The sequence below is a fragment of the Pelophylax lessonae genome (assembly GCF_965119305.1).
Source record: "Pelophylax lessonae genome assembly, chromosome: 1".
NCBI classification, from domain to species: Eukaryota; Metazoa; Chordata; class Amphibia; order Anura; family Ranidae; genus Pelophylax; species Pelophylax lessonae.
Window position 1 is genome coordinate 114254070 of NC_138768.1, and position 24406 is coordinate 114278475.

The following is a 24406-nucleotide window of genomic DNA, read 5'->3' on the forward strand; positions in this document are numbered from 1 at the left end:
CATTAATGGGGGCGCCCACACTGGTCCCTCTGCATTAATGGGGGCGCCCACACTGGTCACTCTGCATTAATGGGGGCGCCCACACTGGTCACTCTGCATTAATGGGGGCGCCCACACTGGTCACTCTGCATTAATGGGGGCACCCACACTGGTCACTCTGCATTAATGGGGGCACCCACACTGGTCACTCTGCATTAATGGGGGCACCCACACTGGTCACTCTGCATTCATGGGGGCACACTGGTAACTCTGCATTCATGGGGGCACACTGGTCACTCTGCATTCATGGGGGCACACTGGTCACTCTGCATTAATGGGGGCACACTGGTCACTCTGCATTAATGGGGGCACACTGGTCACTCTGCATTAATGGGGGCACACTGGTCACTCTGCATTAATGGGGGCACACTGGTCACTCTGCATTAATGGGGGCACACTGGTCACTCTGCATTAATGGGGGCACACTGGTCACTCTGCATTAATGGGGGCACACTGGTCACTCTGCATTAATGGGGGCACACTCTGCATTAATGGGGGCACACTGGTCACTCTGCATTAATGGGGGCACACTGGTCACTCTGCATTAATGGGGGCACACTGGTCACTCTGCATTGGATGGAGGCAAGTTTTGGGGAATGCCTTTTTTGGTTGTTGGCGTTCTGTATTTGGAATTTGACAGTCACTTTTCGAGATCTGGGACTGAATGGAAAATTGGTAAGTGGACCTTTCAAGTTTACATTTGAGTACCCCTGATCTAGGGTGTGATGACTGTCTTGCATCAAAGTCTCTTGTGTACTGTATATGTATTTGGGGGAAGTCATAATTTGATAGTGGCACAATCTAATTACCCAACATATATATGCACTTTCAGGTAATTGTTGGGGAATCTCTAAAACAATAAATTGAAAGCACCCAAGTATCTCTATCCATCCCTGTATCTTTTGCAATCTATACACAGGGAGATTGAATGCTAAATAATAGTAGCATTAATTGTTATATCCAATTCTGTGTTTTTTCACTGAAATGGATTGTAAAGGCAGAAGATTTTGTTATCTTAATGCATTCTATGCATTAAGTAAAAAAATAAAAAAAAATAAAAACTTTTGTGTGCAGCAGCCCCGTTCAGCCCCCCTAATACATACCTGAGCCCATCTTTATCCAGCGATGTTGCAGGGGTGTCTAAACTGCCTGGGACTGCCCTCCTCATTGGCTGAGACAGCAACGTGGCACGATTGGCTCCCGCTGCTGTCAATCATTCAGCCAATCAGGAGAGAGAGGGGGTGAGGCAGGGTCACAGCTCTGTGTGTGAATGGACACAGGAAGCTCTGACTCGGCTCGGGTCCCCCCAGAGCAAGCTGCTTGCTGACTTACCGTAAAATCCTTTTCTCTGATGTTCACTGACGGACACAGCTCCATATCGTCTTTGACTCTTGGGTTATGCTGCTTTACATAGGAGTAGGACTAGGTGGAAACAAATTTGACTATGTCCCTAGGGCAATCCAAGGGGGTATACTTCCCATTTTCTGCTATAGGACTTCAGTTTGTAACAAGCAGTGCCAGTAGAGTAATAAGCCAACTCAACAGAGGGGTGGGTGCTGTGTCGGTCAATGAACATCAGAGAAAAGGATTTTACGGTAAGACAAAAATCCAGTTTTCAATTTCGTTCATTGACGGACACAGCTCCATATCTTCTTTAACCCTTGGGACGTGACAAAGCAGTATCAACATGAGGGGGTGGGAAAAAAACACAGCAATGCACATAATTCCCAAATAGGGCTAAACATAGCGAACCAGGTAAACCAGAAGCTTAACCAGTATATAATGGGAAGCCAGATGATGTAAACCTAAAGCAGCTGAGCCCAATAACAATTGAAGAGAAAATAACGGAAACCCTCTGTGTGACTTTAAGGGGCTCTAGTGTAGTCAACACATAGGAGAAAATATATAAACAAACTGTTTTCATCTTGCAATAATGGAAGACATAATGTAGAAAATACATGATAAAAACAAAGTGGTAGTGGAAATAAAATGCATACAGTACAGCATCCACAGGGAATAACAACCAAACAATACCCAACCCCTGGGATGGTGGGGTAGGTGAAGCCCTGTTTTTATCATGTATTTTCTACATTATGTGTACCATTATTGCTTTGTAAAGGGGGTGCATCCAGAGAGGCATCAGCTCTCTTGTCCACCGTGTCTTTAAAAGACGGGGAATCCTCCACTGAAAGCAGCATGGCTTATGGAAACCTGAGAATCCACCACCGGTGGAACTGTCAGTTTCTTCAAAAGAGATGCCGTCATAGCCGCCAGGGCAGACTGAGACCCAAAGGGTTCTGCAGCTTCCGAGAGTAGGTCAGGTGGTGACACGTGCTCCGGGGACTCCATGGTTAACCCGGAGGCCACATGCAATATCGTGAAAAAAGTGCAATAAAAAACCCCCTTCACCGCTACAAGTCCCAGCGCACCAGCAGTGCTGGTATAGCAGAAAGAAGGAGCTGTACCCCACAGGGACTCACCACCACCAACTTAGGGAAGGATTCAGAGCGCCAAACTTCTTGCCATGCAGCTCCACAGGCTACAAGAATATGGCCTTGCATTGATTTCAATGGGAAACTCCGAAAACAAGGCCGCCGGACTACACAATCATGGCCCGCTAAAGCCACAGAACAGCCATTCACATAAAAATGGCGGCAAAGCACCCAGAACCCCCAACGGCTCTCCAGGTACATGAAGTCTGCCAGGGGGCCCTAACAGAGACCCCTGCCATATAAAAGATTTTTGTGAGCCGCCCGTGGCACGCTCCCTCCCCCCCTCCAGCCCATCACCGCATGACACCCACACCTGAGAATACCCGGGCCACGCCGGGGGGAGAGGGGACCAAGGGGGGTAGGTGAGGGCAACTTGTGCAGGGGGAGCACAATGTGGGAAGGAAGGGCACATAGGGGGCCTTCCAACCCAAGGAAAGGGCCTGCGTCCACCCAAATATTTTCCCGGAGATGAAAGAGAAGGGACACTACTTACCACACCTGGGAACTGAGCGGGCACAACTCCAAGCAGTCCACTGCACCATCTTGGAATGGGGGTGCTGCGGCAAAGATTTCCCGCTGTGACTCAGGTCATTAACCAGTGTCATGACCAGGGCTATGCGTTCTCGCAAGGTGTTTCACTCGCTGGCCAGCCCCGTCCAGTGGGGTTACATCGCAGCCAACCTAGCGCAGAGCTAAATTTGGGTCGCGCTCGCTGGCCAGACTGGGAAGACCGTAAAGATCTAGGATATAGAGTGTGTTGCCCAGTCTGGCAGTTAATTGCAGTTCTCACAGGAAAAGAAAATAATAAAAGAAGAAAAAAATGTCACTTAGAAAGGGAAAAATGCCAAGATTAGAGATCCCAGCAAGGAACTATGTCCTTATCCTGACTAGGCAGAAAAAACGGAAGTCCTATAGCGGGAAGTGGAATGTATACCCCCTAGGATTGTCCTAGGGGCGTAGTCAAATAAGTTTCAGCCTAGTCCTACTACTACGGAGAACAGCATAACCCAAAGGCCAAAAAAGATATGGAGCTGTGTTCGTTATTGAATGAAAGACCAATTAAATTTCTTCTTTTTTTTTTTACATATATGTATGTGTGTGTGTGTGTGTGTGTGTGTGTGTGTGTGTGTGTATGTATATATATATATATATATTTATTTATTTATTTACACACGCATAAATATGCACGTGTGTCTGAGCTTAGGGGTGCACACCCAAATGCAATAGGCTGTGCACTAGGGATCGACCGATTATCGGCAAAGTCGATATATCTAGGGCCGATATGCACTTTTCCCGATATATCGGAATCGGCCCCGGAGTTAACCGATATTGCCGATATTACGGGAAACTGCTTGTTCCGGGGTAATGCCTGTAGCTAGAGGCATCACCCCGGTACCAGCGTCCATAGCCGACGGTCGGCTGTCTTGTAATGACAACCTATGCGGCTGAGAAGCTGCTCGGCTGTCATTACAAGGAGCGGGAGGGACGTCCCCCCTCTTCTGCCGCCTTTCGCGGCTCGCCCGGGTCTCCTGTCCCATGGATGACCTGGGCAACCAGCCTGCAAGGCTGCTGAAGACCCAATTAAAGCCTCATTCGGCTCTGATCGGGTCTCCATGCAAAAACCCAGAAGTGATGTCATAAGTGACATCACTTCCGGGTACTGGCACCAGATTAAAGAAATGATAGCATTAAAACCAGCCAAACTTGGTGTTTTGAATGCTTTTAAGTGAAGAGGAGGAGTTTGGGGTCTTCTAGACCCCCAGATCCCTCCACAAGAGTACCTGTCAAGAAAAAAAAAAAATTAAGTTAAATTAATTTAAATGTACAGAAATATCAGCGCATATCAGCCGATACAGATATGCACTGGCCAAAATATCGGTATCAGCAACGAAAAAACGATATCGGTCTATCACTGCTGTGCACACCTATGAGCCAGGGTCAAATCATGCTTACTTTAGAAAAGCGATGTGAGCATGATGAAAATTGTCTGATTTCCATGCTGAAGTCCTCATCATTGGTATCCTCCTCCTCTTCGGTTTCCATGTGGTGGTATTTCTCAGATCGGGCTAAAAAGTAATACAAACGTAAAAGTCAACATACAGAAGTATACATATGCATGTGGACAAGAAAGGGTTGAGTTAAGCAGGATAAAAGAAGAATAGCATCTACCCCAAGACCAACAAAATGGTTGCAAAGAAAGGCAACATCAGGAATTAGGTGAACCTTATCAGATCCAGGTTACACTCAAATTCAGACAACAATCGTACATCATTCCCCAACCTCCAATGAGATCTCCTGGCCCACCATATTTGAAGGGTAATTTGGTCACCTTTGTTAAGTTCTCTTACCAAATTTTATAGCCTGGTGAGTTTGATGAGAGGAAAAAAAAAAAGAAAAAAAAAATTGTGGCTCCACCGAGCATAGACTTTTTTGTAATTTTGATGGAAGTGAAGATATTTAAATGTCCTTGGTATTAAGACAACACTTTAATTTAGAATAAATTAGAAAATGTTGTCCCCTTTTGCTATTTCACCAAAATCTGCTGGTCTATAATGTGACGTCCCTTCTTAAAGTGCCCAGACTATGTATATAAAAGTGCATGTTACCCCAAAGAAAAAAAAAATTGAGATCCTGCTTCCTTATAGCAGGTTAAACAGCACAATGAGACAGAGACACAGACACACGGAGCGGAGAGGCAGGGAGGGGAGGGGGAGAGCAGAGAGAAGAGCTACGGATGATGGAGGCACGCAGGCAGACCACAGTGGTCAGGGCTCATTCAATAGCAATGATTATAGTGTCCAGCTCTGTGGTCACGTGAATCCTGGCCACTCTAAAAACACAATCCAGGGCTACAGCAGGAGGAGCCGAGCGGCCAGCTCTGTGGTCACGTGACTCCCAGCTGACATCAGAGGTAGAGCTCGGCTCCTCCTGCTATAGCCCTAGATTGTGTTATCAGAGCGGCCTAAAGACACTTCTCATAAAGGTATTAAGGGGCATTGTTTCTTGCAAGCAGTTATACAATGCAGGATAGGAGATTAAAAGAGAAGGGCTGGCAGCAATGCAATGGTTTAGAGCAGTGTTTCTCAACTCCGGTCCTCAGGGCACACTAACAGGCTAGATTTTAAGTATTACCTTGGGGGGGATGCAGATTAGAATACTGCAATCACTGAGCAGCAAATGATATCACATGCGATATATTTCAGTTTTCTTGCAAACCTGGCCTATTAGTGTGCCCTGAGGCCTGGAGTTGAGAAACACTGGTTTAGAGTGTCAAACCCTTTGAAGCAGAAATAAACTGTATCTGAGCACTACAAACTAAAAACACTAATTCATTTTTAATATTCAAAGCAAAATACCTCATCCATCCAAGTCTTCATGCTTTAATATGTTGAGAAATCACTTTGAACCCCCCCCCCCCCCCAGCATTTCTAGTAGGGTGTGTGTAGCTAAGAGATGAAAGAAAAAAAATGATATAGGACACCATTTTGATGTAGTAAAATACGGTAAGTAAATATCCACTTCCGGAACCAGCCAAGTACGTGTACGTCACTGGACTTGAAGTGGTTATACCCGGATGATGCCTGTAGCTGAAGCAATGGGAGGGAACATCTCCCACCCCTACTGCGGCTTTCTCTTGCTCTTCCTACCCACTGGGAGACCAGAGGGACCAGCTAGCCTTTCCAAAGGCTGGTCAAAGAGCCGAACAAAGCTTGGATTAGCTTTGATCGGCTCTCGGCTATGGTAACCCGGAAGCGATGACTTGACATCCATTCCGGTTTACCCAGATGTCAACGCAACCATTTAAAAAAAAAAGAAAAGCTTTCAAAAAACACATATCTTGGTGTTTTTAATGCTTTAAAGGGGTCTTGTAGACCCCGGATATTTCTATAAAGAATACCTGTCACATGCCTATTGCGGTCACAAGGATGTTTAAATTGCCTGTGTAACCCAAGTCAATAATCCTCTGCATTGTGTAAAAAGGCTGTGTGACCCTCCTGCACATTCACTCTAGGCAAGTCCAGATAACACACAGTAAGTGCAGTTCAGCTGTGCATGCTCAGTTTGGTCTCTAATGCTGGAGAGAACACTTTGTGGTTTTTGCTGAGCTATTCAGGTCACATGATATTGACATCACACTTTTTTGACTTCTCAACAGCATCAGTTACAGCCTGCAGACATGCATATTGAGGACATAGATATTTCTAAACTTTTAAAAATAAATTTATTTCCCAATTTCTATATTCATAAATAATACAGATCATGCCAAAAATTTGTTTTTTTTTTCATATTTGTGATCCTTCTTTCTCTCTTTCCTCTTTTTCTCTCTCCCCAGTCATCCTCCTTCCACCTGGCAACCCCCTGCCACCTTGCTAATACCCCACCCTCTGCCATCCTCCTCTTCATCAAACCTGGCACCCCACCAAAACCTTCCTAACACACTACCCCCTGTCATCCTCATCACACCTGGCAACCCACCGCCACCTTACTAACACTCCACCCCCTGTATTTCTCATCCTCATCCCACCCGGCAACCCACTGCTACCTTGCAAGCACCCCACCCGCTGTCATCCTCATTACACCTGGCACCCCACTAATACCTTGCAAACACCCTACCCCCTGTCCTCTTCATGTTCATCACACCTAGCAACCCACTGCAACCTCGCTAACACCCCTCCCCTCTCATACTCACCACACCTGGCACCCCACTGATACCTGCTAAAAACCCCCACCCCTTGTCATCCTCATGTTTATCACACCTGACACCCCACTGCAACCTTGCTAACACCCCACCCCATCATCCTCATCACACCTGGCACCCCACTGATACCTTGCTAACACTCCACCCCCTGTCATCCTCATGTTCATCACACATGGCACCCCACTGCAACCTTGCTAACACCCCACTCCCTATCATCCGCATAACACCTGGCACACCACTGCCAGCTTGCTTACACCCTACCTCCTGTCATATTCATCACACCTGGTACCCCACTGTCGCCTTGCTAACATCCCACCACCTGTCATCCACCATTCCCCTATAACCCACTGCCAGCTTCCAAACACCTGCATTGAGAAAGCAGCTTATGTCCAATGTTGAGAGGACAAGGTTTTCTTCCCCACAAATGTGTGGTGGCAGAAAACAAGTTCATATTGCAATATAGAACACTAGGTTAACAATAAAAATGCCACCTTGGGTGAATGATCAAGTGTTACTAAACCCACAACAGTAAAATCAGTCTGTATAAGCAGTAAAGCATGCTTGTTTTATCCCTTAGTGTAGAACCTAAGAGGTTAGTCCTCTGTAATGTGTAAAAAGGCTGATGCTGTCTTATCTGATCATCTCCTTCACCAGACTCCAAAAAATAACCGAATACTTACAGAGTCTATCTATAGAGTCAGGCTGTTCAGTTTGGTGTGTATTGCTAGAGAGTTTTTTTTTTTTTCTTGGTAAGGTACATGTGATCAGCACAGGCTCAAGCAGTACTGTCCAGACATGTTCAGACAGAGAATTAAGGATCTTGAAGCCTGATAGGACAATCGTGGGAGAAATGAAAACTCCTCCTACAAGCTATCAGCACTCACTGATACAAGTCACAGTTCATTAGTTGCTCTAATTCAGTGGCGGCTGGTCAAAAGGGGGTGCAGGGGCACCGCCCCCCCCCCAGGATAGTTACCGTAGCATCAGCATTGAAAAAACAAAAAGTGTTCTTTTAATGGCAGCGGGGCACCGGACACACTGCTGCTATAGAGAGGGGTGGGGATTTTGTCATCATGTGCCAGTTTTTAGTATGCTCATTGGCGGCTCTTTAGAGTGTCCTTGGGGTGCAGAGCGATGCGCCCGAACACTCCCACTCGGATTGCTGTCCTGTGATTGGATGCCGTCCTGTGAGTGGACATCATAGGGGCAGTGCTTGGGCGTCACTGTCTGCTTCCTGCCTGAGCCTGCCCAGACATCTTTCCATTGTCTCCCTGCTGCTGCTACACAGGAGGACGCCGTTGCTGAGTGAGAGAACCTGCTGTCTGGACTGGGACAATGCTGAGCTGACTGGCTGCGAGTATGAGGGGATCTGTGTGCTGTCTGGATCGGGACACTGCTGATAACGTAAGGGTCGGGGGGGGGCGAGAGTAAACAGAGTAGTCTGGGTCTGGCTGGCCATGCCTGCACACAGAGGAGGGGGAGGGAAACAGAGATCACACTGAACAGGTATATTCTAGAGGGAAGACATGTTCGTCCAGGTCCTAGAGCTGTGTACACTGATCTGCTACATCTCCCCCTCTACAGAGATGTAAAGGGGGGGGGGAGCATCCATCTCCACAGTACCTGCACCATGTCTGCAGTCCCTGGCCATTTCCTGTACCATCTCTCCAGTCTCTGACTGTCTCCTGTATCATTTCTGCAGTCTCTCTACTGTACGGTCTCAGATCTGACCATTGCCATCACTGACTGTCTGCCTGACACCCTTTGCATCCCAGATTACTTGTTATCTCTTCCAACAGTTCAGCTGCTCAGTTCATTATCTGCAGTCATTAAGTGCCGGTTCACACATATATGCAATGCGGGAACCCTGCAAATCCACTGCAGGTTCCCGCATCGCACCTGCCTGACTCCCAGGCAGTTCACACTGCCATATGCCAATCACTGGGGGTGTCAATGCAAAGTTAATGACACCCCCAGATTAGTTTGCATATCGCAGTGTGAACTGTCAATTTGGACATGAATCGGATCGCATAGGTGTGAAAAAAAGGGTCCTGTGCGACTTTGGTCTGAATGCGATGCAAATTCAGCAATACAATCTGTATGGCTGAATTCGCAACGCACAGACATCGCATGTGATTTGTAGAGCAGTGCGCTCCGAATCACATGCGATGTCTGTCATGGCATATGTGTGAACTGGCTCTTAAGGTGGCTGTGGAATAGAGGATTTTCTTTTATTTCATTCCTACTACAGCCACCTTAAATGTTGGAAGAGATGAATACTTTTTCAAGGCACTGTACCTTGATTACTGAAGGTCCCTTTCACACTTGTGTGACCTCAAAGTCAAAACATTTTTTACAGCGTTTTTTACCGAGAAGCAATGCCTATTACATTTTTCTGTTTGTGCCCCCCCCCCCCCCCCCTCCAAAAAAATTTTGAGCACCAGCCTCCACTGCTCTAATTGCTATATACAGCTGATGAAAAAAGGTATTTATCAGTTTATATTTACTAAAATAAGTGCATTTCCACTTACTGTGTGAGACCAGATCTAGTAAATCCAGGATCTGGGTTTGGTAACACTTTATTGTTGATTGTTAACTATGTGGCCTAGCTGTGTGACTCACATTCTTCTAGAGCAAAATGTTGCAACACACAGCTTTCATCAAGCTTTAAAGAGGTTGTAATCATCGCATACTAGCTCATCATCGCATACTAGCTCATTATGAAATACTTACCTTAGAACGAGCCCCCTCCGTGCCGTCCGCTCACCTCTATGACGGGCGACATGTCCAGTCGCCCGTCTTCAGGGATCGCGGCATCCGGCCATCTGATTGGCCAGAGCCGGGGTGATGTCACTCCCGCGCACGCGCGCGGGAGCCGACAGTCACGGCACGGGTCTCTGAAGAAACGGCACCAGCCCTTCAGAGCGCATGCGCCAGTGACGTCACTGGCTGCATGTAAGGTAAATATCTCCTAAACCGTACATGTTTAGGAGATATTTACAGTACCTATAGGTAAGCCTTAATATAGGCTTACCTATAAGTACAAGTGTCAGAGGAGGGTTAACTTCCTCTTTAACAGAGGTCCCTTAGTACATCCTGTCATGATTCTGTTAACATTGTCTGTATTTATATGGGTTGTATTCATCAGGAAGGACTGCCTACTGATTAAGACAGTGGTATTTTTTTGGCAGGATACAATGCATCGCGCCTGCAGCATCTATATCCCAAACTACTGCCTTTGCAGCTTGGGGGGGGGGGGGTTAACCATTGTTTTTACTGCCTCCCCCAACTGAAAGTATAAACCTTTTCAGCCCCTTCCTCGCTCAGAGCCCTTTAGTTCCATGCACCCTCAGAGCCCAGCTGCCCTCCCCAACTTCCTCCCACTGGTACAGATGTCAATGAAGCAGCAAACAAGCATTTTTTCCTTCCAGTGACACCACCAATGGAAGGACATTTTTTTTCCTTCCAGTGACACCACCAGCACAGAGACATTTTTTTTTCCTTTGCCCCTGTTAGCCACTTATCTGTGCACCCCTTTAAACTCTTCAGTCCAAAACAATGCACCAAAACTATTGAAACTATTGTCACAAACATTATGCCACTATTAGTGACCCAAGGAAAGGGGGCCCAGTTTGCCATCCTCCATGGGAAACCCACACAGGCACAGGGAGAACATGCAAACTCCAGACAGGTGGTGTCATGGTTGGGATTCGAACCAGCGACCCTTTTGCTGCTAGGAAAAAGTGTTAACCACTACAACACTGTGCCATCCAATACAATGAAATTCATGCAACAAATTGATTTGTAGATAATTTGTCTGATGGGAATTCCTTTTTTTTTAATTAATATAAGCAATCATATTCTATTACAATGCACTCACACTGATCCCAGTGATATTTATTTATGAGATGAGATGTCAAACATTTGTGGGAACTTAAAGCGTAACTCCACTTTTGTTTAGAAAAAACGTTCCCCTCTGAGCCCATTCAGACTAGCGCGACTAGTCAGGCGACTTGTCAGCCTGACAAATCGCGGTATGTCGCGGTCCATTGATTAGCAAAGGACCTGTTCTAATAGGAGCGACACAAGTCGCTCCGACTTAGAAAAAGGGTCCTGTACTACTTTGGGGCGACCTCGGAGCGACTTGCATAGACTCCCCCCAAAGTCGTGTCGCGCTAGTCTGAATGGGCTCTCTGGGTGATCTCTGTACATTACAAGGATTTTAACAAACTTTGTTGCAGATGCCTACCTTTTGTTATTCTGAAGAAATCCCTGTTTGTGCCTCTGTGCTGAGTGGGTCAAATGGGAGTGGTTTCATAATTATCTATCAGATGTGGCAGCTGCAGGGCTCTAATGAGCAAAGCTGCTGGGCCTCCATCATTTTAGACGTGTTCCTTTTGGGAGTATCTCACCAAAAAAATGGATTTTTGTAAAATCTTACCGTAAAATCCTTTTCTCTTAGGTCATTGACAGACGTAGTCCTCGGTGATACAGCACCTTCGGGTTATGTTGCCTCCACAGGAGTAGGACTAGACAGGAAATAAAATGCTCTGGCCACACCCTAGGGGCAGTCCCCGAGGGTATATCCTCTCTCTCTCTGCCACAGCAAATCAGTTATGTCACAAAAGCAGTGTTTAGAGAATTTAACCCAACCCAACTCAAAAAACAGAGGGGCGGGTACTACGTCTGTCAATGAGCTAAGAGAAAAGGATTTTACGGTAAGATTTTACAAAAATCCATTTTTCTCTATCGCTCATTGACAGACGTAGTCCTCGGTGATACAGCACCTTCGGGACGTCCCAGAGCAGTATCACAAATGAGGGGTGGGAAAATGGAAATCAAATCCAAATATAGAAGGCCCAACCGGTGCCAACTAGAAGTTTACAATGCTCATCCTTAATGATGAGACTCAACAAAAAAATTTTCAAACAGAAAAAAAAAAAAAAACCCTTGAGGTAGACCATCGGTCTCCTCAAATTGCGGCCTGCAAAACCTTGCGGCCAAATGAGGCATCCGCCGATGCCATCACATCAATTTTATAAAATTTTGTAAAGGTATGTACCGACGACCAGGTGGCCGCCTTACATACCTGGACCACTGACGCCTGATGGCGAAAGGCCCAGGAAGTACTGAGCGCTCGAGTGGAGTGCGCCCTAACAGGGAACGGAGGACTCTGACCCTTAATAGAATAAGCCTGTACCACCGTCTGTCTAATCCATTTGGCAATAGTCGTGGCAGATGCAGGCAACCCCTTTCTGGGGCCATCCGTGATCACAAAAAGTGAATCCGTCTTACGGAACGATTCCGTAGCCTTCAGGTATACCCTGATTGCCCGAACCACATCCAAGGAATGCAACGCATGTTCCCGATGATGATTGGGCTGAGGACACAAGGAAGGTAGTACAATATCTTCATTCAGATGAAAATCTGAAACCACCTTAGGAAGAAAGGATGGCTTAGGATGGAGTACTACCTTATCCCTATGAATCACCAAGTATGGGGACTGGCATGATAAAGCAGCCAGTTCTGACACCCTGCGTGCAGAAGTGATAGCCACCAAGAAGGCCACCTTCTGGGACAAAGTAAGCAAGGGAATCTCCCTGATGTTTTCAAAAGGAGGTTTCTGTAGAACCGACAAAAGCCAAATTAAGATCCCAGGGCGGTAAGGGCGCGCGGACTGGTGGAGCCAGGTGCCGCACCCCCTGGATGAAATTCCGCACCAAGGACTTGGTAGCTAAAGGTTTCTGAAAGAAGATTGTTAATGCTGAAACTTGACCCTTGATGATGCTCAAGGCTAGCTTCTGCTCAACCCCTTTTTGCAAAAAGGCCAATATTCGAGTCACCGAATAGGTACGTGGAGGAAATCCTAAAGATTCGCACCACGCGATATAAGTCTTCCATGTGTGATAATAGACTCTGCTGGAAGTCGCTTTCCTTGCTTTAATCAGGGTAGGAATGACTGAAGCTGACAACCCTCTGTCCTTCAGTACTTGGGTCTCAATGGCCAGGCCATTAAAACCAGCGACTGTAAAGCACAATGGTAGATTGGTCCTCGAGACCGCAGATACTCCCTGAGACGCAGTTCCCACGGAACGTCCGCGACTAGCAAGTCCAAGTCGGCCAGGCCGGCTTGACGAGGCCAGCCTAGAATTTCTAGGACCACTGGCACTGACGGGATTTGAACCAGGCGTCCCTAGAGCTATCTGGCCCCGACCATCCGACAAAGTCTGGTCGTTTTCTGTTCCCACACATTTATCCGACACCTGATTCCTATCAGGAACGGTGATCTCTCCTGGTTGAATCTCAGGGACCGAAGTCACCCGGCTAGAGGCTTCTTGGTCTGTCTGGTCAACCAGATCCGATTCCTGTGGGGAATTGAGACTAATCTTAGGAAAAGGTAAAGGAAAAGATCTATTCAGGGAACGGTGACTACTGCTCCCTGTAGTACTTAAATGTTGGAAGGGAAGAATCGCACCGGTAGTAGTAGTCGATGCTCGATCTAATGTCCTGAATACCGGTGAAAACGTCCCCCCACCCTCAACCCGGGTGGGGGCGCACCTTCAGGCTGTGTAATCCTTTGCTTCGGGTTTGGCTGAGTCGGTCCTCTGTTTGTCCGACCAGCCTTTCTTGAACCCTCCTGGAGGAGTCTTGCCTTTCCCGCTTGTTCCAGCCGGGCGTGCGAACCCTTTATAGGCGGTAAAGAAAGGTCTTCGCTTGTTGCGAGGTCCCTTAGCTTTAGCAGCCTGTGGCAAGAAAGTGCTCTTGCCCCCAGTGGCATCCTTAATAATTTCATCTAGGGTGGCCCCAAATAGGCGATTCCCCTGAAAGGGGAGATTCGTCAAGGTCTTTTTGGAACCTAGGTCAGCTGACCAGCATTTTAACCACAGCACACGTCTGAGGATTACCGCTGACATAGATGCATGCCCTAATAGGGGGGAAGCATCCAAGGCTGCGTCACAGACAAACTGTAGCCCTTGTATAATCTGTTCCATCAAATCAGATGTTCCCTGTGGGATATCTTTTCCCCTTAGGTCTTGGCGTACCAATCTCGCCCATTCCGTTAGTGTCTGGGAAACTAGACCAATAACAATTACTGGTCTAAATGCTGACCCTATCAGGGAGAAGATAGTGCGGGACTCCGCTTCCATCTTTCGATCCACCGGATCCTTAAAGGACGAAGTGTCCTCCACTGGGATAACCGTGGCTTTATTCAGCCTGGAAATAGGTGGATCCACCACTGGTGGTACCGTCCATTTCTTAATGAGGGATTCCTCAAACGGATAGCGTCTAGCAATACGCTTGGAAATAGTAAAGGTACGCTTAGAATGCTCCCATTCTCCTAATTTTATTACCAAAACACTTGGGTACAGGAAAAACCTTCACCGTTTTGATGGGCTTGTTAGTACCAAAGGGAATCTCTGTTTCAGTTGCCTCTGCCGGTAAAACCTCAAGTCTTAAGGTTTCCCGCACCGCCACAACTAGTGCGTCCACCAATGCTTCTTCCTGAATTATGGCGGAAGAATGAACGTCCTCCTCACTGTCTGAGGGAGCTTTACCTGAGATAACAGCCCTTGCAGAGGGACCTGCAGCTGCAGTGACCATCTCTGAATCTGAGTCAGAGGTGTCAGATAATATAGGGGTAGGCGGGGGTCGCTTTCTTGACCCCCGTCCCTGACAGGCCGCCTCCACCCGAGCCACCATAGACTCCAAAACTGCTGTAAATGCATCCATACTCTGTGCACCGGCGGGTCCCGTGGCCCCCTCGAGGGAAACAGGTGGGGGTACTTGTGTGGCAGGGTCCATGATTATTCCAGTAACTACCCGGAAAATACAATCCAAACTTAAATAAAAAACGTTTTTTTTTTTTTCAGACCCCCAGCGCCACAAAAGCCCCTCAGTGTTACCTGCTAGGGATCCCTATCGATCGAGAGAGAGAGAGATAGACCCCCAGGCTCACCACTTGATGCTCAGAGTTCACTGCAACAGGTTACAGCGCTGTCTTCACAAACAGGAAGTCTTTTGGCTGGCTGCCCGGGAAGAAAGGAGGCGGCTCCGCCCCTCTGCACGCCTTCCGGCGCCTCCCCTAGCTCCACGAGGTGTTTGAGTCACCTCAAACATGGCCGCCCCCATGCTGCAGACACGAGGCTACGCCAAAATGGCAGCCTCGTGCGATCTACGGCGGTTTGATACAGCATAGCGGCGTCCTGCAGAGTAACTAGGCATCGCAAAATCTTTCTCTCATGGAGATCAGCTTGACCGGCGGTACCGAACCCTGGCGGAACCGCGTGGCCGTCGGGAGACCTGCTTCAGCTGGAGGAATGACCTGGCAAGCCGCATACCTGTCCTGTGGCTTCTGACAGGTAGGATACTTCTAGTAACACAGAAAGATTCCAGTGCTGCCACATATTACAATCATTTAAACATACTTTGTAATTAGATTGTCAGCTCCCAAACCAAGCCTGCTGGCTTTTTGTACACACAAATCACACTCAATATAGGGGGATCTGTGCTATGTTATAGGATAGAGGGGAACCCATCCTTACCATTACAGAGAGGGGCCCGCGTTCACCACAAGACCCGTCAGGGGGAAAAGGGGAACATACTACTCACCATACCGGAACCAGGCGGGCGCCAACTCCTGACAGTACCCCTCTCCACCGAAGTTGGAGGGCTGTCGACCAATACGGACGTCGTGACTCATGGTCCTTGGCGTTTCAGCGAGACGTTTAACTCCCAGGGTCAGTCCCCTCAAGTGGGACTATGTCGCGGCCAACCCAGCGCGGAGCTATGGCCTGCACGCGCTCGTAGGCTGAACTGGGGTGACCACTGGATCTCAACATCCAGCCAGTCGCCCAGTTCAGCTCTCTTGCTTGAAGATCTCACAGGAACACTGGAGAAAAAAAGCTGTCTAAAAAAAATCTTTTCTAAGAAAAAAATCCTGCCAGGACCGAAGATCCCAGCAAGGTATCTAGGTCCTTACTCCTGACTAGACAGAAAAAAACTGATTTGCTGTGGCAGAGAGAGAGAGGATATACCCTCGGGGACTGCCCCTAGGGTGTGGCCAGAGCATTTTATTTCCTGTCTAGTCCTACTCCTATGGAGGCAACATAACCCGAAGGTGCTGTATCACCGAGGACTACGTCTGTCAATGAGCGATAGAGAAATGATATTTTTGGTGCAGGGGATGCCAGAAATCTGACTTGTATCTAAGTGCAGACTTTGGGGAAAATTGGTGAGCCAATCACACAAGCAGGAAATGATGTTTCTGGGTGTGGTCAGTACACATTCTGTGTACAGAACACCTCCAGGTAGCCATATTGCATTGCATTTTCAGAAAATTACAACAGCTGCAGATTGAAAAGGAAAGGTAATTTTTAACAACATTTAATTACAATATGATTTGTGTCGTAATTGTATACGCTATATTGTTTTTTCTTTATTTGCTATTTTTTCCCTAACGAAAGTGGGGTTACCCTTTAAGTATTAGGAAAGAATACAGTCAAAACTCACATAAATAAAAACTGAAATGAATAATTGGCAATAATTAAAGCGGCTCTTCTGTCATTTTTTCATCTTTCCATCTAATAAATCTTCTGCCCTTGTTGTTTTAACTTTGGATAGTAAAACATTTTTTTTCTGCTAGTAAATACCTTATACAGTCCACTTCCTCTTTCTTGTCTGGTAAAAAGCTTAGGCTAATGACATCATGCACAGCTCTTTCTCTCACTCTCAGAGTTTGTCAGCAAGAGAGGGAGGGATTAGTCATAAGAGAGAGAGAGAGAGAGACTCTGTGTAAATCCAGGAAGTGAACAGTCAGCAGCTTCAGTTGCCCACAGTTAAAATGGCTGCAGCCAGATTTAGTGGAGGGAGATTTCTGCAGCATATTTGGCAAGTACAGAATCACAGTATATATAAATAATATGCAAAGTGGTTGGAAGGAAGCTTCAGAATGGCAAATCATTTTTTTTTTTTTTCAAATTATGTGAGCCGACTGCTGTTCCTCTTTACCTCCTCTTAGTGTGCAACGCCTGCACATACACAGTTGAAAATCCTTAATGAGCGATAGGCAAGAGAGCTGTATAGGACAGACACTCTAGGAAAACAACAACAGCATACACATTATGTAAAATCTTTTGGCTTCCAACTAAAACAAGATGATCTTTTCCACTTACTGTCAAAATAGCTGGTATCATCTTCTGACTCTAGCTGTGGGATAAACTCGGCTTTTTGTCTCAGTAGGCTGTTCCAGTCTAAGGCACAAAAGAAGGGATGTTGCTTCACCTCATACGCACCACCTGGAGAGCAAAAAAAAAAAAAAAACACAATATGATATTCTGGAAGATACTACCATTCCTCCTAAATATGGAGCTTATGTATGAAAAGCAGGCCATCAGAATCATTCATTCGTTTTCAACTGTGGAATACAATAAGCAAACCGGTACAATGACAGGAGTTAATAGAAGACGTATAGTATAAAATAATTTTACTGCCTTTTCTACACAGCATTTACTACATTTTGCACTGGGGGGGGGGTGAAAGAACCATAGAATGAACAGGCAGCATGTAATCAGAACCTTGTGCATCTAACACACTACTGCCTGTAGTGTACCTTAGCCTTCTCTCACCAGTGATTGTACTACAATGCAGAAAGGATTGCAGTATTTGACAGATATGACTGAAAGGTGAGTGCCTTGTGTAAACAAAAAAAAATGGCCAATGAGTAAAACCAGTTGCATGCCCATAATGGCTACACAAAGCATTCACAAACGGTGTTTGTATATTGTATTTACATATGTCCTTTAATAGGGTGGAAAAAGGGTGAACTGATACTTTAACCAGTTCCCATCCGCGCTACAGCCTATATACGGCTGCAGCGCGGACTTGAATTTTCGGGAGGCCGTTTTTAAACGGCCTCCCAGTGACGCGCTCCCGCAAGCGCGCATCGGGGAAAATCTGTGTCGGCCGTGTCCCTTGGACACAGCCGATCAGAAATCGTGGTGAATGGCCAATCACAGCGGCCATTCACCACGTGATCGGACCGTCCAATGAGAGATGACCTCATATGTAAACATATGAGATCATCTCTCATCGCCGGCGCTTCTTCCTCACACGGAGACTGCAGTGTGAGGAAGGAGGGGGAGCCGTTAGCCACCGGGGACACACAGGAATGTAATCAGGGCACTGATCACCAGTGCCCTGATTACTAAAGGTAAAACACATACACAAATTGCCACCATCAGTGCCCGCCATCAGTGCCCGCCATCAATGCCCACAATCAGTGCCCATAGTGCTGTCAGTCAGTGCCTGCTCATCTAGGCACTGATGAGCACTGACTGGCAGCACTATGGGCACTGAGTGTGGGCACTGATGGTGCTGCCCATCAATGCTCATCAGTGCCGCCCATCAGTGCTCATCAGTGCCACCCATCAGTGTCCATCAGTGCCATCCACCAGTGCCCATTAGTGCTGCCTATCAGTGCCCATCAGTGCCACCCGTCAGTGCCGCCTCTCAGTGCCCAGCAGTGCCACCTCAGTGCCCAGCAGTGCCACCTCTCAGTGCCACCTCTCAGTGCCCAGCAGTGCCACCTCTCAGTGCCCAGCAGTGCCACCTCTCAGTGCTCATCAGTGCCGCCTATCAGTGCTCATCAGTGCCGCCTATCAGTGCTCATCAGCGCGGCATATTAGTACCTCCTCATCAGTGCCCATAAGTGCCACCTCATCAGTGCCCATAAGTGCCACCTCATCAGTGCAGCCTATCATTGCCCATCAGTGCCGCCTCATCAGCGCCCTTCAGTGAAGGAGAAAAATTTATTTTCAAAATGTACTTGCAGAAAATAAGAAAAACTTTTTTTTCTTCAAAATTTTCTGTCTTTTTTCTTTTTTTTTGTAAAAAATAAAAAACCCAGAGATGATTAAATGCCACCAAAAGAAAGCTCTATCTGTGTGAAAAAAAATGATAAAAATTCATATGGGTACAGGGTAGCATGACCGCGCAATTGTCAATCAAAGTGTGAGAGCGCTGAAAGCTGAAAATTGGTCTGGATGGGAAGGGGGTTTAAGTGCACAGTAGGCAAGTAGTTAAGGTTATAAATTAATTCCATGCACTGCTTATAAATCAGAGCAATGGTCCCTAGTAGTGTACTGACTATGCTGATGATCATTTATGCGAAGATGATGAAAAGCATTGTCACAAATGATGTTGTCGGGTTATGCAGACAGGGGATATCAAATCCTGTTATGTGGCCTGTAGTAGTTACACTCATAGGGGTCAGATTAGTAAATCTGGTCTTTAACTGATTTTTTCTAAGGCATTTATTCAAACCATTCATACAAAATATATATATATATATATATATATATATATATATATACATATATATACATATATATACACACCCTACCAAATATTCAAGTTACAGAGGACAAAGGCAATCCTGTTCAGTATACTAGTTGTAAATCTACAACATAATATACTGATATAATATAGCAGATATATAGCATAATATAGCAGATGGTTGTACCCACAGTGAATTGTTACTTTATTCCATATACTAATACACAAGCAAAATGTATTATTCCCCCCCCCCCCTTTTTTTAACTACTTTATTGTATGCCCAAGCTTTTTTTTTTTTTTTTTTTTTTTTTTAAGTGACTGGTCCTCTTTAATGGAAATGTATCAGAATAGAACTATTGAAGCTGCCATTGCCAATTTACTTCTAGAGGTTCCAGTTTCAGAGCTGTCATCCTCATCCTTGCCTCATTGATTAGGCCCTGACCCCAAACAAGAAAACAGGTCAAGACACTGGCAGGATGTCACAATTACAAAAAGGACAGCCACAGCCCAGATTCTTGCAGCTTGAGAAACAAGTTTGCAGTGGCAGCACCCTTATTTTTGTCTCGACATGCTCACTCTAAGCCACTAAGCTTGATGTCGCCTTGCACAACAATGAAAACTACGTTATTCTCTATGGTGCCTGTTCACAAGAATGCTGCACAGCTGCATCTCATTTTTTAAAAAGGTGCAGGCAATTTTTTTTTGGTGCAGTTCCATTAGCTTCAAAGCGAGAACATGTAAACTGCATGTACATGCCTTTCAGTGTGTTTTTGGCACAGTTTTGTGTATAAAATCTAGTTTGCATGTTCTCCCTGTGCCGGTTTTCTCCCACATTCCAAAGACATGCTGGTAGGTTAACTGTTTCCTGTCCCAAATTGTCCCTAGTATGTGTAAGTATGAATGAGAGTTAGGAACCTTAGATTGTAAGCTCCTTGAGGGTAGGGGCTGATATGAATGTACAATGTATATGTAAAGTGCTGCTTAACTTGATGACGCTATACAAGAACTTGAAATAAATAAATATATTTTTTGGTTTTGGGTTTAATACCGCTTAGAATGGCACAGCAGTAATACATATACCTGTCTGTAGGTGTCACTGTAGACAAGATTACAACACTAAAGCATGAACCATGTACAGTATTCATTTATTGGCTTAGTTTGTGCTTTTAATAATTTCTAGGGGGAAAAAAGAAAAAAAAAAAAAAAAAAGAGAGAGAAGATAGCTTCCATTTTAACCACTTTTATAATTCTGGGAACAAAGAATTTGGGCATTACCATCTTAAAATACATACATAAGTGCTTTACTCTATTGCAGCTTTTATGATAAAAATTCATCTTTTTTCGCCATAACTGTAATTTAGGACTTCCGTCACAAGATGAACAAAAGAAGAAAAAATTAGCTGGAAGTGTTACATAATGGCAATTTCTGTCTGCATCGGAAAGAATCGGGCTGTTGACAGCCTGTTAAACAAAATTATCCTGAGTTATGGGAGACAGACAGGACAGGTTGGCAGTGGCATGAGGGAGCAGCAAGAAAGAATGCGACTGTTGGAAATGGCTGAGAAACATGAATCCTGCCAGACAATACCTGGCTTGACCTTGGCGTGATCTCTGAACATGAGATAGCATGTTGTGATAGAGGCAGAGCAACTACGCAAGCGGAGTGCAGAAGAGAAAAGGGCAGAGAGGACAAACTGGACAGAAGTTTGTAAGCACAGAGAAAATGTCCATGTCCTATTCAAACAATACTACAAAAAAAATGACCAATTTGTTATGAAATGGTCTATAAGCAAGGTCAGAGGTGCCATATGTTTTTTTTGCCTACAGCTCTAAATTCTACCTCTTGTGTCCATAATATATGATTTTGTGAAGTGTAAAAACTGCTCAGGACAACAATGCTGATTTAGTGCAGCTGTGTTAGAGGTGGCATCATGTTTAACCACTTCAGCTCCAGAAGGTGACCAGGCCATTTTTTGCTAGACTGCCCTGCGTTACATTAACTGATAATTGCGCAGTCATGCGGACACTGTACCCAAATAAATATAATATATTTAAATATATAAAATATTGTTGTCCTTTTTCCCACAAATAGAGCTTTCTTTTGGTGATCACCACTGCGGTTTTTATTTTTTGCGTTATAAACAAAAAAAAAAAAGACCAACAATTTTGAAAGAAAACAATATTTCTTACTTTCTGCTATAAAACAAATCCAATAATAAAGAAATTTGATTTTTTTTTTATTATCAATTTAGGCCAATATATATTTTGCTACATATTTTTGGTTAAAAAAAATTCCAATAAGCTTATACGGTCAGGTCCATAAATATTGGGAAATCAACACAATTCAAATCTTTTTGGGTCTATACACCAGCACAATGGATTTGAAATGAAACAAACAAGATGTGCTCTAACTGCTGACTTTCAGCTTTAATTTGAGGGTATTTACATCCAAATCAGGTGAACGGTGTAGGAATTACAACAGTTTGTATATGTGCCTCCCACTTTTTAAGGGACCAAAAGTAATGGGACAGATTACCAATCATAAATTAAACTTTCACTTTTTAATACTTGGTTGCAAATCCTTTGCAATCAATTACAGCCTGAAGTCTGGAACACATTTACATCACCAGACGCTGGGTTTAATCCCCGGTGATGCTCTGCCAGGCCTCTACTGCAACTGTCTTCAGTTCCTGCTTGTTCTTGGGGCATTTTCCCCTCAGTTTTGTCTTCAGCAAGTGAAATGCATGCTCAATCAGATTCAGGTCAGGTGACTGACTTGGCCATTGCATAACATTCCACTTTCCCTTAAAAAACTCTTTGGTGGAATAAAATCACATGGATTATGACCCAAGAGAAAATGGTCAGCGTGCTGACCACCACGGCACCCAAATTTGAGATGATTTGGGAGCCCTGGGCATCCTACGTAGGTATCTCACTGGTTCCAGGAGTGACTATGAATTAGATTGTCTTACTGATGTTATCTGGGGACTGGCTGTAAACCCTTACTTCTGTCCTATTCTCTCTTCTTTTCTCCTTTTCCTCCTTCCCTTCTCCTGATCTTCTGTCATTTCAATCTTCCCTGGGCCATAGGGCCCTTTCTCTATGTTGTTGTGAGGCAACTAGTTGTCATTACGTTATGCCTTATATGGGAGTTTGAAACCCGATTTGGTTTGGACATGTACCGGGAGTATTCCTCTATTTACTGATCTAATTTTCTTATTTCACCATGATCACATAGACCTCTCTTGGGTCAGGATACTTGATGACAGGCTTGACAACCATGAAATCTCATTGGTTTGTTTGTTTTACATGTGCTACATTTGTTTCCTCATTGCACATTGACTCTTTGGTGTTGTCAGAAAGGTACTCTTCTATGGACTACTGGCAAATGCCCTGGATGTCCTCTACTCATGTTATACCTTATACTATTGGTACTGTTAAACTCCCGGAGTTGTGTTGCCTTCTTTACAATTTTATTGTACTTGAATGTCCTGTACATTTGTTATTCTTGAATAAAAATTATTGAAAGTAAAAAAAAACTCTTTGGTTGCTTTCGCAGTATGCTTCGGGTCATTGTCCATCTGCAATGCCGTCCAATGAGTTCTGAAGCATTTGGCTGAATATGAGCAGATAATATTGCCCGAAACACTTCAGAATTCATCCTGCTGCTTTTGTCAGCAGTCACATCATCAATAAACTTAATAAATACAAGAGAACCAGTTCCATTGGCAGCCATACATGCCCACGCCATGACACTATCACCACCATGCTTTACTGATGAGGTGGTATGCTTTGGATCATGAGCAGTTCCTTTCCTTCTCCATACTCTTCTCTTCCCATCACTCTGGTACAAGTTGATCTTGGTCTCATCTGTCCATAGGATGTTGTTCCAGAACTGTGAAGGCTTTTTTAGATGTTGTTTGATAAACTCTAATCTGGAATTCCTGTTCGAGGCTCACCAATGGTTTACATCTTGTGGTGAAGTCTTCTCTTGATTGTTGACTTTGACACACATACACCTACCTCCTGGAGAGTGTTCTTAAACTGGCCAACTGTTGTGAAAGGTGTTTTCTTCACCAGGTAAAGAATTCTTCGGTCATCCACCACAGTTGTTTTCCATGGTCTTCCGGGTCTTTTGATGTTGCTGAGCTCACCGATGCGTTCTTTCTTTTTAAGGATGTTCCAAACAGTTGATTTGGCCACACCTAATGTTTTTGCTATCTCTCTGATGGGTTTGTTTTGTTTTTCAGCCTAATGATGGCTTGGACCTTTTATCTGCTCTTTGTAAATGGGATAATGAGGGAATAACACACACCTGGCCATGGAACAGCTAAGCAGCCAATTGTCCCATTACTTTTGGTCCTTTAAAAAGTGGGAGGCACCTATACAAACTGTTGTAATTCCTACACCTTTCACCTGATTTGGATGTATATACCCTCAAATTAAAGCTGAAAGTTTGCAGTTAAAGCACATCTTGTTTGTTTCATTTTAGGATCCATTATGGAGCCAAAAAGATTAGAATTGTGTTGATGTCCCAATATTTATGGACCTGACTATTTTTTTTTATATATTTATTGTTTTGCTTGAGATGCTTGAAAAAAGAAAGATTTACCAAAATGAGAACATGGATATGTGTATTTTAACAGTAATCTGAACCCTTATGTTTCTCAAGAGACACTTGATCAGACTGAATAAGTTACTAGGTAACATAACAGTGTGAATGGGTCCTAAATGTTTTTAATGATGAATACCAGGTAGAGTATATTTTATACAAAGTTACATTGGGTCCAGCATGGACCAATACATCTACTGTATGTATATATCATATCTGGCTGATGCCCCT

General features: G+C 45.0%; 1 protein-coding gene across 6 annotated transcripts in view; it reads right to left on the minus strand.

Moving 5' to 3' along the window:
- Positions 1–24406, minus strand: part of MAST4 (microtubule associated serine/threonine kinase family member 4) — a 933584-nt gene that overhangs the window by 39710 nt on the left and 869468 nt on the right. For all 6 annotated transcript variants that reach the window (XM_082272235.1, XM_082272234.1, XM_082272236.1 and 3 more), the window contains 2 exons: positions 17403–17525; positions 4485–4597 (listed from right to left, as the gene is read on the minus strand). In XM_082272235.1, coding sequence (XP_082128361.1) covers positions 4485–4597; positions 17403–17525 — 236 coding nt within the window. The remainder of the gene's footprint in view (positions 1–4484; positions 4598–17402; positions 17526–24406) is intronic.